Genomic DNA, 15,777 nt, shown 5'->3' with positions numbered 1-15,777 from the left:
ATAATTTATTTCATATTGACTTTGTTTCTTAAACTGTTTTTTACCATATGCTTAGTGAAATTTCACATTTGTTACATTTTTTTGCCCGATTCTCTGTCAGGTTTGAAAGCAGGGGATGAGATTCTGTTACTTAATGGTAAAGAGGCATCTGCCCTCCAGAAGGATGACATGATGTCTGCATTTACAAACCAAACCCTGACCTTGAGCATCAGCACCCTGCCCCAGTTGGATCCTCGGATGGTGTGCCCCTGTCCACCCCGGCGCTCTGATGTGGAACAAAACCTCGCCACAGACATTTTTTCCCAGAGTCAAGGTAAGGTTTCCTGTCCCAAAAGATTTGGGGATCAGTTGAATAAGCTGTTTGCTTTTTAAAATAATATATATGTAAGCAGTTTTTCTTAGTTGATATTTATATACTGACATATTTACTTAGACATGCATAGTTCTGAATGAATGAGAATAAAGGAAAAAGAACAAAATGATTCTTCCTTTTTTTGTCCTTAGCATTGCATTCACATATCTTGTGTTGCGTGATCATTCACCCTCAAACCCAACTTTCTGTGGTGAAAAAGAGAGGTTTCAGATACATCTTTTGCATGCAGTGAGGTGAACAGGGCGATCTACTAATTATGCATGGATGCTGTCTGATAACTAACCTGCAGGCAGCCGCCATCCTTCCTTTGACCTGCTCTTTTTATTTGTGCAAGGGCATCATTTGTATTCCTTATAAACCAGGACTTGCAATGCGCAGCCTGACAAGCTGGCATTGTTTGGAACTCAGAGCAATATGAATATTAATATGAATCCTTCAGCAGCGTGGAGCTGTCATCATGCAGGATATGCCATATGCAAAGGGTCAGATGGAGAGAAAAACACTTAAGCAGCCAGATGGAGGTTATTGATGATGTCATGCTTTGAGGACACAGGTGTATAAAAGAGTTCTTCAGCACAGAGACTTTAAAATGGAAGGAATAATAACAAATTTTACTAAACAGTGATATCATAATAAGAAACACTAAAGGTTATAGGAATCTTTAATTGCTGTCACTTTAATCCAACACAAAGAGGATGCTATTAAATTATTATTTTCATTAAAAAGTTACGACTACATACTTGTTACCTTTTAAAAATCAGCCAGACTCACCCAGGCTCTCAAAGTAAATGCAGATGAAGTGCACAAATAAATGAAAGCAGCTTGGTATAGGTATACGTATGTGTAGTCTTCTTTGTCAGCTTTGCCTTTTGTCCTTTTTGTAGAAGACATCCTGGATGATGTGTCAGGTTTGCCACTGGAGAGCCCAGATGATACTTATGAGGAGGAACCTTGTCTGCCCTTGCAGAGCCACAGAGATCATCAGGAAGATAAACCTTGCATTGGGACTGGATACAAAGTAAGATATGTTTTACAAAGCCACAGTTTCACACACACCAAGCCAGGTAAAAAATTCAGACATGCAAAAATAACAGGGTATTAACAGTTTAGCCCAACGGAGGATGGAGTTTTTGGTGCTCAGTGTTTGATGTTTTGGCAGCTTTAGTCTAAGCTTTCTTAGTCTTTGATTTTTTGCATTGTCATCTTGCAGCCTGACATCTTCGGGGACATTTCTTACATTTTATGCCAGACAGCAAAGGAAAACACTATCATTTGATCAACAATCCAACACAGGCTGGATTTATGTTTGAACAAATTTCAGCAGTCGCTTTGCTTTCATGTTTTATATAGGAAGAGTTTGCCAAACTAAGTCTGAACAAAGTTAAAAGGTTCAATAGAATGAGTGCTGGATCAAAAAATTCAGCAGATATGAGAAGAGATTGACCGGCACACCAGTAGGCCCTAGCATGATACATAATGTGCGATGCTTTTCCTCAGACTTCTAAAGAAAAGATGCACTATGATCTCATCTCCCCTGGGTTACAATTGATCAAACAATGTAAAAAAATGCATCACTATCTACGCAACCAAATGTATCCAAGTTATATGTTATATACAAGGTATCTATGTTACTACAAGTTTAACATAAAAAAAATCATACACCAATTATTGTTTGTGTTATATACAGGACTTGAGAGAATAACACTATGGGCAAAATTACACATACAAAAAAGGTGTGTGTAAAACGCCACATAACAAAATGGCAGTGTGGCTATTTTTGCAAAAGGCTGTCACAAAAATGTTGTAATATCAAATTCCTTATTCATTTCTTTAGGCATGCAGTGTGTTTCTCCAGAATAGTTTGTCTTTCCCTCTGCGTGAATGATTTATTATCTCAGCTCCTACAAAATCCAAGAACATTGTTTTGCTGAAAAACTCACAATTAGTTGTTTCTGGTGCACACTGTGGTGTTTAGCTATACCTTTATAATGAGCTGGTGATTTGCTAATCTATGCCAATCCATAAGGATATGTATACATGTATATGATGCAGACTACAAACTGACCTTCTTTATTTTGTAGTTTCCCATATGGGGGTCACTGAGAAACTGTGAAATGGCATTGTTGGCAATGACCACATGGTCATTTCCACAGGGGGTCACAATGACACAATGATCCGCTTCAGTTTCTTTTGAACTTGTAGTAGCAAGACACACAGTTAAATACGTACAGACACACAACAGTTGATTTATGCTCTTTTTTGTGTAATTTTTCCAGATCCTGTTAAATGCAGGAACGTGTGTGGATTTTCTGATTACTTTTGTTTGAATTGTTTCTGCGTGTCACATGAAACCAGAAAAAAAGTGTTGGTCTAAAAAGATGGGAGATTCTCAGTGGATTTTCTGTTGTCATATAGGGCACATATAAATTTGTCCAACATGATGGTTACAATGAGTCTGTGAATCCTACGGATTTAACACTGTAATCATAACCATATTCTTCCTCCGATAACAGTTTTCTATGGTGCTGACAGCATATTGCATTAGCAGCACCGTATTCATAGCAAAATGTAGTGTGTATGTGTCTTGGCACATTAACAGATGTGCACATAGTACGTGTTGGGTGCGAGTGTGCGTTCTGGAACACTGAACTGGAGACAGGTGAGTGAACAGCATCACTTTCTAATTAAGATTATGTCTGGACTGATCAGGGTCGACGCAGTGATTGCTGGGACAGGCCGTGTGCCATCCACTTTCCCTCTGATACGCTTGTCACTTCCATTACCATGGCACTGTCTGATAGCCAGTAACCACCGGAAACATTTTTTTCCTTTTTTGGACCAGTGTTGATAACCTAGGCATGAACAAAGAAGAAAGGGAAGGGACATCGCTGTATTCACTCTTCATTTTGTGTCAATGAGTTTCAATCTCAAGGGAGAGCTAATGGGTGAGGTCAAATGCAGCTTCAGTGAAGACTCCTCTATGATTCCAATGTGCCAGTTTTAGAAGTGAGTGAAATACTTAAAGAAAAGCTTGCCTTGGTCTTGATATAGAGGAGACTCTAATTTGAACTCATGATGAAAGAAAACATTTAGTTGAAGATGCCGCACAAAACTTTCTGAAATTCTTCGCAGTTTTTAATTAACATTGAAAATTGCTTTGCTGTTTTAACCTCACAGTTGTTCTTCTGTGTATCTGCTGTATGGTTAAATTCAGTAATCAGTCAAAACTGGGATCCGAAATATATGGCGAACAAATCCAAAGCCTTTTCGGGGAATCGACCTCTTTCAGCCACACAGCCATACAGACTAATCTACTTGACTAATCGGGATTGTTTATAAGAGGAAAAAATATTCACTGCAAACCAGTAAACAGGAATAGAATACAAGTGTTAAGTCAGTGATCTTCGTCTCACCTTTGTGTCTTTCACCTCCTGCTCTCGTCTAACACGAGCTGTCTGATTTGTGCCCTGCTGCTTTTTTCCATCCTTTCCTTTCATCTTTACCTTTGCTGTACCCCTAATTTTCTTAGATTTTTGATTTACTGTCATATTATTTTCCAAATTGAGAGCAACAATGTGACCATGACCATCAGACACAGCAGCTCTTTTCTTTTCATCCAGTACCTTCATCTGCCGTCTTGTTTTGAATGCCCTTTCTTTCCTTCTGTCCTTGTAGTTTCATTCTGATCTTGGGTCTTTTTCCACCCTCCTCCTCACGAACCCCCTGCTGTTCATTACCATAAACAACATGAGGATGCCGTTGGCATTTAAAACAGCCCCGCTCCCTTAGCTCTCCAGCCGGCTGTGGGCACTGACCTTAGCCTGAACACTTGAATTCTCAATCCAAACTTGCCACAGACTGCCAAAACTGTGGCATTTTCTTCAAAAACAAACACACATTCACCCAAACTATTTGTCCTTTCTTTATGTTGATCAGCCTTTTGTTTCCCAAGTCTCCTGTTTGGAAAAGCTTCGAAGTGCTGAGGATTGCGTCTTACCTCATTTCACCCAGCGCCTGCGGTGCCATGGTGGCAGAGGAGTGAGGAAAACGAGGCAAAGTGGGACAATTTTAATTATCCCCACATTCTAATTACTCCATTCTCCACAGTGTTTCACATCATTTAGTGGAGATAAATGAGTGTCTGGCTAGCCGGGGGATATGGGAATGTTCATTATTTTAGACAAAGCACAGAGCAACCTCCCCGCTATGATAAACCGACCAGAGAAAAAAGCGCCGATTTCTCAGGATAATGGTGATAGTAGAGATGTCGGTGATTGCTAGTGTTCTCCAAGGTGTCGTCAGCCTCACTGACAAGTGTGATAATAATTTACAAATATCTAATAGTTTGGCTTGAGGGCATTTGAAATAGAAAATACATTATTCAGTGTTTGAAGGGTGGGGTGCAATTTTTATCAAGGTTTGTTTTGATTTATTCTTGATGATATAATTCCAGTTGTTCATTTGGAGTTAGTCTATTTGTTTAATATAATTATTATAGCTTCTGGCTATTATGACTGTATAAGGGGCACAAGTCTTCAGTTATGCTTTCACTTGCCCCCCCTTCCCTCCAATCGGGCCTTTTCACCTTTGTCTCAGATGCTGTTGTTCTTCCACAGTTTTCCACTGGAGGGAGCACTGTGCTGATTTATGAAGCCTCTAAGGCAGCAATAATCTTTACAAAGTCAACACTGAGGATGCAGAAATAACACATCAATTTGTATGTTAGTGTTAGAATATTTTGGTAAACACACACCAAGAAAACACATTCTTTCTGATGGTTTTCCAAAATTTAAATAAATTCAAATGTACACGACTTAATCCTCTAATGCTGTGTTTTCAGAACTGGCTGGTTGCTGCTGTTTAAGGAAATAAAAAAAGTGCCTCTAACTTTTTTCACCCATTACAACTTTGAGTTGAAGCCTGTAGTCTGCAAATCCACAGCTCTGAATTCGAAATGTTCCTGTGCAGATTTATGAAGACTCATGTCGTAACATAATCATGCTTTCAGATTATATGATTTAAGTCTCTCTCTGTATATCCCATCAGTCCTTGCAGGGATTTATGGATTTGCATGTTTTCCTGATCTCCAGTGAAATTGAACTTCAAGACATATCCTCCTTTCCTTTCCTTTCCTTTCCTTTCCTTTCCTTTCCTTTCCTTTCCTTTCCTTTCCTTTCCTTTCCTTTCCTTTCCTTTCTCCTCCCTCCCTCCTTCCTGTCCATGCTCAAATATTGACAAGTAAATGCTTGTTCTTTTAGACAAACACTGTGCAAGGAGGCATTGGAGGCACGTCCGTAAGAATTGCTAGACATTTCCATTTACTTATACATGTGCGTGTTTGTTGCATGTCAAAATTCACTGCATAGCTGTGAAATGATGTGTGTGCTGTGCTTCTGTGTGCCAAGTGTGTGGATATGAGCAATCTCTGGTTATTCTGGCTCTCGCTCAGCATGGTTTCAGCTGATGGGTGTGAGAGCAGGTTTGTGCTTGCCTCCATGCTCCTCTGTCATACTAGACTTTCCTCCCTGTCTGTTCTGAGTCAAGGATATAGTACATTTAGTCACTGCGCTAATAAGGACTGCATGTGCTGGACTTGGAGAAAAGCTGCTACTCTCTTTATCCACTCCAACTGTTGTTTTTATAAAGAGGATTAAAGTTAATCGTTTATGTGGAATATACTTATTTTTTGCCATTTTCAATGTTCAGAAAGAACTTATTCTGACCTGTGTGACATAGTTTCTGGAAATGTCAAGAACTGGTTTGACTGTGGGATGCATAGTTGGTGCATTAGGGCACAAACTTTTTCTGAGTTGGTTCCCACGTGTTCTTTTTGTCGTTATTCTAGAAATAATTGCGTTAAAACCCATTTCCAAATGGAGCGCAAGTTCAAATACAAGCATGTAGTGACATAAGTCTTTCTCAGCAGTGATGAGTGAGAGAGAGAGAGAGAGAGAGAGAGAGAGAGAGAGAGAAGGCAGATGCCTGTTGGAATGTTTGGCTCCCACCACCCACTGCCTCTTCAACACCCATTCTCTCCTCCCTCCTTTCTCCTCCCATCTCTTCTTACATCTCTCATGAGGGTGTGAGGTTTGATCTTGTTATTTAATGTTTTGTTCTACGCCGCCTGCCACCGCTCCTCTCAAACACCTTGACAGAAAAGTGGAAGAGGCAACGAGGACAGATACGAGGCAAAGAAGAGAGTGGAGACTGGCGCTCAGGGCAGCATGCAGAGACAGCCGGTGGATTGAAAAAATAGAAAGTGATTGGATAGACGCTGTAGGATAAGGTGACACGGGAGTGCTGTTGTTCATTGCAATCTGTTCTGTTCAGTCTGCCTAATGACCCATTTGTTCAGCTGCCACAGTAATGATTTTACCAGCTGCAGTGTTTTGCAGAGCAGGGTGAGTGTTGAATAGCAGGCATCTCCTTTAGCACTTCTGATCAGTTTAGCTGGACAAGTTCGGCAACTCTACATTCTGCACAGGGCAGAGGAAGAGTGGAAGCACTCTGGAATTGAAAAGCAGGACAGGAAATGAAAACCTGATTTCTCGTCAAAACTTCACCTGCCGGAATGTCCGCTTTTAGGAGAAGAAGAAATTCTAAGCCACCGACCGAATCCATCTATGACATGTTACAGCTGGTGAGCTGTGCACTCTTGTTTATATATATATATATGTGTGTGTGTGTGTGTGTGTGTGTGTGTGTGTGTGAGGTGGCTTGTGTTGTGGATGCAATCCCACAAAGGTTAGTGATAATGTCATGGTATTGTACCAGCAATGCTAAGCTTATGCTTAGTGCAATCCCCTAGTTGTACAACCCTTTTTAATATTTTATGTAATATTTGTATCTTATGACACATTTTGAGTGTATGAGCTACCCTTTTTTTAGACATTATTATTATTTACTATATCGTGTTTATATGTCAGTGGCATGGGGAATAAAATGGCATCGATTCTGGACGAGCTAATAACTGTTATACTGCACATTAGAATCTGCGATCGAAGGTTGCACTTGTTTGTTTTGGGGTTTAAATAAACCCCAGATAAATAGTCATTGAATCCTATTAGTTATGCTCTTCACAATTTTCTCTATGTCACTTAGATTGCCAGTGTGAAAGTTAGTTATTGGTCATGGTGCGGCATCATGTTGCCATTCTTCTTCTCCTTCCTCGTTCCCCATCTCTTGTCATCTGTCTCTGCCACTGCCCCATCTGCCACTCGGCAGTCAAGGGTGAGACCTCGCTTTTAGGGCCAAAAATGGCAGTGTCATTGCTCTGCTTGTTGTGTTTAGAAACACTGAGGAATTCTCACTGCACAGATCGCAGCACATTCATCCTTGCATGCTTTTCCGGTCCTTAGCATTCTGTTTTCGGTGAACAAGATTTAATGTCTGATAAAACTTGTTCTCGGCGATGTGTAAGGTCAGTTTGGGGAGTTTAAAGGGTCTTTATTGTCGATATGTTTTTTTTAATGCGGTTATCACCTTTGTAAGCAGTGCTTACCACACAATGTAAATTATTTGGATGCTACACAAAATTCAGTTACCTGTGTCATTTTACTTGTATTCAGACTTTCAGTTCATTTTGTGGTAAGTGTTTATTATTGTGACTGTAGTTAGTTAGTGATAGGAGGAACGTCAATAATCTCTTTGTTTGCCCAATTCTGCTGTGCAAACAAGTGTGTGTGTGTGTGTGTGTGTGTGTATAGCAAAGTTGCAAAACTGGTTTGAATACCACAATGGAAAATTATGTTTGTCATTGCTGCAGTCCAGCAGGAGACAAGGCATTGAATCAGTAAAGACAAGCCACTTCCCCAGCTGACCAGTTTATGTAAATCAGCTATCAGCAGCACACAGTGAGGTGTACTGCCATATCAGAGATTACAATAAGTAAACACTTTCACTGAACCCATAAAAATGATAGTTTTGTAACATATGTTCTTAAAAGTGCTTCTGTGAGTAACACTGGTGGCATCCCGTTTAAGTAAATGGCGATTGAAATAGGATCAAACCCGCTTTGTGCTGCCTACAGATAATACAGATTTAAACTTGCATCATCCAATCAGCTTGACATGACTCAGTTTGTAGTTTTACTTTGTGATGGTTTTAGTGTCTTTGTCTGTCCCTTAGAGTTTAAATTACCTGTAATTTTCTTCTCGATTACATTCTTTTGCCTTTCTTTAAAGGTTGCTTTATAAATGATTAACATGTACACTGGAAATAAACAATAAAGGTTCAGTGTCATCTCTGGACAGGAGGACTGGTAATTAATGAGATTTTTAGAGTTGAGTTCCCTTATAGTTGGTGTTAGAAAGAGTCTCTATAATACGCACATGTACATCTATTTTTTTCTAGATTTCTCAGAAGAACTCAGTCCTTGTGACAGCCTGCCTGGGCTTGCAAAGAAAACTATTGAACTCTGGGTTTGAATTCAGAGACACCTCTTTACCTACAGGAAGTCTGTTGTAGAAAGTATTGGCAGATGCTGGAAAGACTCATTACCACTGGTGCAGCAGGGAGACATGCTGCTGTATTACTTGTAGAACATTTGATTTTTTTTAAAAACACACTCAGCCTGTTGGTTTGGATGCTGCTGCTTTTTCACTTTGTCCATTTTTCAATATGCAGCGCTCTGTTGTGTTCATGTTCACTCCCATGAGGCTAATAAAGAAGCATTTTGATGTAAGCCTATAATATATAATATATTCTTCTCAGTGTTTGGTTCCGTGACGTGTGTTTCTGGTCATTACTGAACAAGTTCTAAGAGTAATATCAGAGAATGCAGGTTTTATAGTTGCAGAAAAGGAGCAGGAGGCGACAAGTCCCTTATTAGGTCTACTAACAATCTGAATCTAGCAGGTTTCTTCATGTTTGGTATGTCTGTGAAGGTTCTCAGTCATCCAGGTCATTGTAGTCTAAGGAGCTTGGAAAGAAAAGCTTCTGGACTTCTTTAAGTTGTTTGAAGACGTTTCACCTCTCATCCAAGAAGCTTCTTCAGTTCTAAGGGTCAAATGGTAGAGAGTCCCAGTTTTAAACCCTGTGGGAGTTTCCCCCCAAGAGGGACAATGGACCCCCCTAATGATCCTCTACCTAATCGCACGAGCCAAGGTGTCAAAACGGGTGTGGGTCACAATCAGCCAAGGTTTCAGGTGAGCTCATTGTGAAACCTAACCACACCCTATCATTTCCTGAGGTCAGATGGCCCAGGATGTGAGTGGGCGTTAAGGCGTCTGGGAAGGGATCTCAGAAATGGATGGCAGACAGTTGGTGTCGCAAGCCACCGCCTCTGTTCAAAGATGGTCGTTCACAGAGGACATAGATGGCTTCTTACACTTCCTCAAAAGAGGACCCTCATTTGACCCTAGAACTGAAGAAGCTTCTTGGATGAGAGGTGAAACGTCTTCAAGCAATTTAAAGAAGTCCAGACGCTTTTCTTTCCAAGCTCCTTAGACTTCATGTTTGGTGTCTTTGATACATAACAGACTGTAGGAATGCGTTTCATGTCTTGTTAATGATGAATGCGTACTTCTCAAAATAAACCTACATATTATAGTCATTTAGTTATTTTATTAATTTTTGTGAGTGGTTTTTAAAGCGATCCCTTAAAAATTCTGCATGCTCTGCTTCCTTTTCTTTCTGAGCAGAGCACAGAGCCGGTCACTGCTTTCTGCCGCGGCCTTCATGACATCAATCCCCCCGAGTGCCCGATGTCGTCGTCCTCCTCATCGTCTTCGTCATCCCTTTCTCCGAGCCCTGTGTCGGTTTTACCACCCACAGCAGCCGCGGCCACACAGAAACAGCTCTCCCACGCTGACAAACTGCGCAAGGTCATCAATGAATTGGTGGAGACGGAGAAGACTTATGTCAAAGTGAGTACAGGCTCTCTGAAGTGTTCTTTGAGCGTGCCGTAAGAATGCAGCTACGGTCTCAGACTCACAAATGTTTTGCCAAGTGTGTTCCTGTGTCATCGTCGCTGAAATACATTTGTGTCAGTGTGAGTCATGTTGAAACCCGCAAGGGGTTGACTTCTTTCCATTCTTTAAAATCTTTGCAAATGATTCAATAAATAGCCTTCAAATCAACAGACACAAGACATGCCTCATTCCTCCTTGAGCATCTAATGACAGGCTGATCTTGATTATATCTGTCTCATTCAGGATCTGAACTGCCTAATAGAGCGCTACTTGAAACCTTTGCAGGAAAAGAGCTTCCTGACTCAGGATGAGGTACTCTTCACTTGATATTTATTATCCAAGAATTGAAATAAACTGCTTAGATACCATAACCTATACACGATTTTTGCTCCAAAGTAGTGCTGACAGTGATGTGTGTTGCAGCTGGACGTTTTGTTTGGTAACCTCGGAGAGATGGTGGAATTCCAGGTGGAGTTCCTACGCACGCTGGAAGATGGAATCAGGCTGATGCCAGACCAGGAGAGGCTGGAAAGGGTGGAGCAATTTAAGGTGAAGGAATGTTGATTTTAGACCCAACTGCTTCATTTGGCTTCAAATCCTCTAATTATTTTGTCTCATTTAGGGAACACTCCCCCTTGGTACTGCTGTTTGTATAACGCATAATAAAGAGCTTATGTTAATCAAACAAACAAAACAAAACAGTTGAGACTTTTTCTTATTTAGCAGCTTCTCAAAATTGGAATTTCCACATAATGTGCGATACCATCATTTAACCGCGGTCATATAATCTTATGATTGTATGTTATGCTTGTCTGTTTTTGCAGAAGGTGCTGTTCTCGTTGGGTGGGTCATTCCTGTATTATGCTGATCGCTTTAAGATTTACAGCGCCTTCTGCGCCAGTCACACCAAAGTCCCAAAGGTCCTCGCTAAAGGTAAAAACATTAACAGCTTCTTGCCTCATGTCAAGCATGCAGTCACCCCTTACTATTTTTAAAAGCAAGTCTTTGCGTTATCTTGTGCCTTACACAAAATAAATCGGTGTTTAAATTTCCGCTCCTCCAGCAAAGACCGATCCAGAATTCAAGGCTTTCCTGGCTGAGAAAAATCCCAGACAGCAACATTCATCCACTCTCGAGTCTTACCTGATCAAACCAATCCAAAGAGTGCTGAAGTATCCACTTCTGCTAAGGGAGCTCTATTCTCTCACTGACCCGGACAGTGAGGAACACTACCACCTTGATGGTAAGTATCCTTTTTTTCATTGAGCATTTAAAACTGTGGTGAAATGGTGCATCATCGTCTACTCGCCTGCTACATAGAACTTTGTATATTCAGGATATGGTGTTGGTGAATCAATGATTTGGGGTTTTAACTATAAATATTTGCCCCATGTAGTTGCAATTAAGGCCATGAACAAAGTTGCAAGTCACATCAATGAGATGCAAAAGCTTCATGAGGAGTACGGCGCTGTTTTTGACCAGCTGATCAACGAGCAGACTGCTGATAAAAAAGAGGTAGAACACATTAATGTATCAGCCTTAAGCCCAGTGAATGATCCTGTGACTTATTTGCTTTTTTTTTAACATGTTTTTTTTTTTTACTTTATGCATCACAGGTGGCTGACCTCTCGATGGGGGATCTTTTACTACATTCTACGGTGGCATGGATAAACCCTCAAACCTCTTTGGCCAAGAGCAAAAAGGACCCGGATTTAGCTGCTTTTGGTACGGTTTTATGTAGATTTTACCACCTGAAATTCAGGCTGCCGGGAATACCTCCTTACATAACACAGAGATATACCTACAATATGACAGAGTCTCCATAAAGTGGGGATTTGTTGTACTGATGTTTAATGTGATTACAAACCTAAGCTGATCAACTGTCTACATTTTGAGTTATCATAGGTTTCATTTTCAGCCTCAGCTCTTCTTTATAAATAATCAAAAAAGGTCAATATACAGTTTGTGTCTTTATGCACAGGATAGATTAAAAACCTGTGTAGACCAAGCATCGCTAATTCTAGTGCACTCTGCCATAGATGCAGCTGAAGCTGGAAGTTTGCATAATGGACATGAATGTCATTATTATATTCTATTTTTCATAATTTTAACAGGTTTTTTTTCATGGGGCAGAACAAGCACAATTAATAGAAATCAACACCCACATAAGGGACTGCAGACGAAAAATTGCTGTCACATTTACATAATGGATCCAAGTACTAATGCTAAGTAATGTGCCGTCCTGTTTTAAATTGAAATGACGTAAACTTAGATTATTAATTCAGTGGTGCTGAAAGCTACTTAACTTTACTTAAACTCTCATTGGCTCAATTGGCACACAGTGCAACGGGAAAGTCTCAGAAGCTCAGTGTAGATATGACTGAAGATTAACACAACTCAAGAATATCTCTCGGAATAATCTACAACCCTCAGCTCAGAAGAACTTGGTTCTGATGGTCAGGATCTGTAAGAGGAACCTGAGTTTGCAGCTAACTGCACTGAACCCAGTATAAATTTGAGGTCAGATCAGATAAAGAGACTGGAGGTATGTTGGAGAGATAAAGGTGATGCATTCAACTCAATGAACACCTGCAGTGATGGATGAACGGGGCTAGGATAAACATTTTAGAACGGTCTCCACAAACGATGGCAAATATGTGGTCTGTCTGGGAAACTATTTATGCTGCCAAAACAAGTTGTTTCAAATATGTGACCAAGCAGAAGCTGTCATGTATGTAATAAACCACAACTTTTGCACCTTTTTTTTATGTCAAAGATGTAAAAATATCATCCCAGAAAATAAACCAGTGTTGCCATGACATTCTTGTTCATCATGAACATTTCTAAACTTATAAGAGGAGCTACATGCAGTTACATTTTTATGAAAGAGCACTTGCTCTGCATTTATGAATACTTTACTGTTTCGTGTGAGGCTTTACTGTCAGGCTTTGGTACTGCTCAGTGCTTTTTCAGTTAATGGGCAAATGGACCCAGTCATGCAAACTGGGATCTTTACATTGTTTTTCACTTTTTGGGTGAAGTGATTATTAATGGTGTGATATGCAGTTCTCACACACCTACTCAGAAGTGCCTGGGATGTGTTTTAAAATGCACTCAGCTGAGACACTTTTGACAATAAATATTACATTTGCTTATTATATTTGCTTTCTTGGGCAAGGCGACAGTGAGTAGAAGTTGCTTGTTGCACAAAGAACGAATGCAGACCCTGTTAATCAATTCTCTCACTTCTTTTTTCCCCCCCTCTCTCTCTCTCTGCCCGCATGCAGTGTTCAAAACAGCAGTTGTATTTGTCTACAAGGACTGCTCTAAGCACAGGAAAAAAATTGTAAGTACCTTTTTTTGACTTTTAATTTTAATTGCATTTTACGACACACAGTGATGGAGGGTGCACATCCTCTGAAGTGCTTTTAATGTGTTCTCTTTTTACATTGCATGGGGGACAGAAATAATTAAGCTAATGTTTCATGGTTGTGTGAGGGCAGTTATTGGCAGCTGCAATAACTGCGTGTGTGCACGCTCCCCATAGTACAGTATAGTAGATACTCGTGTCTGTTCAATGAACCCTCTCTCTCCCTGCACTCTGATGCTCTCTGCTGTCATATTGATGCACTGCAGCGGTTATGCATTAAATATCTGACCAGTCTCTATCTTTCAGGGTGCATCTCATCGCGGGTCTGGGGGCGATGAAAAAGATCCCATCCGCTTCCGTCACATGATTGCAACCGATTCTCTGCAAGTCCGAACCCTCCCAAGTGAGTATATTTAAATATAGTAACATGCAGCAATTTTTAATCTTTTCCCTTAGGTACTGTTAGCATTTTGAGGACTGATTTGGAGTTTTACATAAACATGAATGGACTAATTACACCAGAAACACATGGATTTAGTTATAGCATATCTTCAAATAGAAGACCTGTGCAATAAAAATGTATTATTTGACCATTAGTCTATAATGTATGAATATGTTGGACAACAACTGGAACCCCAACATATCAACATTTTTTTTTTTTTTTTAGGAAGAGTAGCGATAAGCTCAAAATTTACATTAATAAAAGTGTTTTCATGAAGAAATGAGGGAAAATCATGAAAGGATTTTGGATTTTCTATGTGTTAGAGGCTATGACTTGTTTAATGCATTCATTAATTTATCAGGTCATCCAAAAACATCTACTAGATTATAGCCCAACCTTAAAGTGCTTAAAGCCATAACCAGACTATTCCAAGGCAAAATTGCTCTTTTTTAGTTTTTATGCCAAGATCATTGAAAAGATCATTTGCATGTTACCCTGTTCCCCAAAATAACCGGTTATAAGTCAGCATTTTGTGACAGAAGCTTAAGATGCTTTGGAGGCCTGTCAGTGATGCTGCTTTCCTCTCCTGCAGAAAATAAATAACCTTTTGTAGACACAACAGATAAATACTCATTAGTAGATCTGCATGCCTTCTTTCTCACATCTTCTCTGTGTCCTAAGTGAACTTTAAATCACCCTCCGGCGATTCAGCCCAAACAAGGCTGTTTATCTGCCTAATGGCCTGTTGTTAAGGGAAAAGAAATTGATGATGGAAATTAACTGAATACTTCTGCAAATGTATTTCACATCTTTTCTCTTCTGGGCCTTTTCTCAGACTCAGAGGCCACGGCGGACTGTGAAATTGTCCACACGAGGTCTGAATCTGAAGGAAGACCAGAGAGAAGCTTCCAGTTGTGCTTCAGGTAAAACTGCACATACAGATTCAAAACGTATGAACATGAATAATAACGTTATTTGAATAGCACTTTTAAAAAAAACAGTTCAAAACATTATATTTTTTAAATTAAATGTACATATTTATACATGTTTCACAAAGTCATGGTCATTTTTTCCTGCATACACACAAAAGGCCACAGATAATTGGCAAAAGATTGAAGAAAAGAGAACCTATAGAAATTATTTTTAGCAGTCTTTCAAAACTAGGCAATGATTCAGCTGACCTGATAGGCTGAGGAAGAGCGTTCCAAAGTTTAGGTGCTCTGGTTTTAAAATAAGAGCATGAAACAGTTAGCAGACCCCCAGCAGTTACAAAAATGAAGATTGGGGGGGGAGTTAGAACCCCATCAAACTGAAGCTACCTCTCTCTTACAATATTTTCATGGTCTTTCATGTTTTCTTGTCTGATCTGCAGTTCTCCAGAGAGTAAGAAGGACTTCCTGAAAGCAGTTCACTCCATCCTTAGGGAGAAGCAACGACGGCAGCTTCTTAAGACAGAGTGTCTTCCCCCCAGCCAGCAGTATGTCCCATTTGGGGGCAAGCGTCTTTCTGCTCTTAAAGGGGTGCGGCCCACCATGAACAGAGCAGGTGACAGAGTTTGAATATATGTTCTGTTTCAATCGCAATGCAGACAAACATGCTTATTTCAGTTAACTAAAATCTTCTCAGTTTAGTTTGGGTTGAGAGTAATGACCTTGACTGGTGACGCCTTTCTATCTTTCTC

General features: G+C 40.1%; 1 protein-coding gene across 3 annotated transcripts in view; it reads left to right on the top strand.

Moving 5' to 3' along the window:
* LOC146379141 (rho guanine nucleotide exchange factor TIAM1-like) overlaps positions 1 to 15,777 on the top strand; it is a 50,887-nt gene that overhangs the window by 32,716 nt on the left and 2,394 nt on the right. For all 3 annotated transcript variants that reach the window (XM_084942460.1, XM_084942459.1, XM_084942458.1), the window contains exons 16-28: positions 101 to 313; positions 1,258 to 1,391; positions 10,015 to 10,239; positions 10,528 to 10,596; positions 10,708 to 10,833; positions 11,109 to 11,217; positions 11,348 to 11,527; positions 11,681 to 11,799; positions 11,901 to 12,009; positions 13,572 to 13,630; positions 13,961 to 14,057; positions 14,932 to 15,019; positions 15,469 to 15,641. In XM_084942460.1, coding sequence (XP_084798586.1) covers positions 101 to 313; positions 1,258 to 1,391; positions 10,015 to 10,239; positions 10,528 to 10,596; positions 10,708 to 10,833; positions 11,109 to 11,217; positions 11,348 to 11,527; positions 11,681 to 11,799; positions 11,901 to 12,009; positions 13,572 to 13,630; positions 13,961 to 14,057; positions 14,932 to 15,019; positions 15,469 to 15,641 — 1,701 coding nt within the window. The remainder of the gene's footprint in view (positions 1 to 100; positions 314 to 1,257; positions 1,392 to 10,014; positions 10,240 to 10,527; positions 10,597 to 10,707; positions 10,834 to 11,108; positions 11,218 to 11,347; positions 11,528 to 11,680; positions 11,800 to 11,900; positions 12,010 to 13,571; positions 13,631 to 13,960; positions 14,058 to 14,931; positions 15,020 to 15,468; positions 15,642 to 15,777) is intronic.

This window comes from Perissodus microlepis, chromosome 10, assembly GCF_051167445.1.
Source record: "Perissodus microlepis isolate ML-2025 ecotype Zambia chromosome 10, ASM5116744v1, whole genome shotgun sequence".
Taxonomy (NCBI): domain Eukaryota; kingdom Metazoa; phylum Chordata; class Actinopteri; order Cichliformes; family Cichlidae; genus Perissodus; species Perissodus microlepis.
Note: the sequence above shows the minus strand (reverse complement) of the source record. Positions and strands in the feature narration are given on the sequence as shown.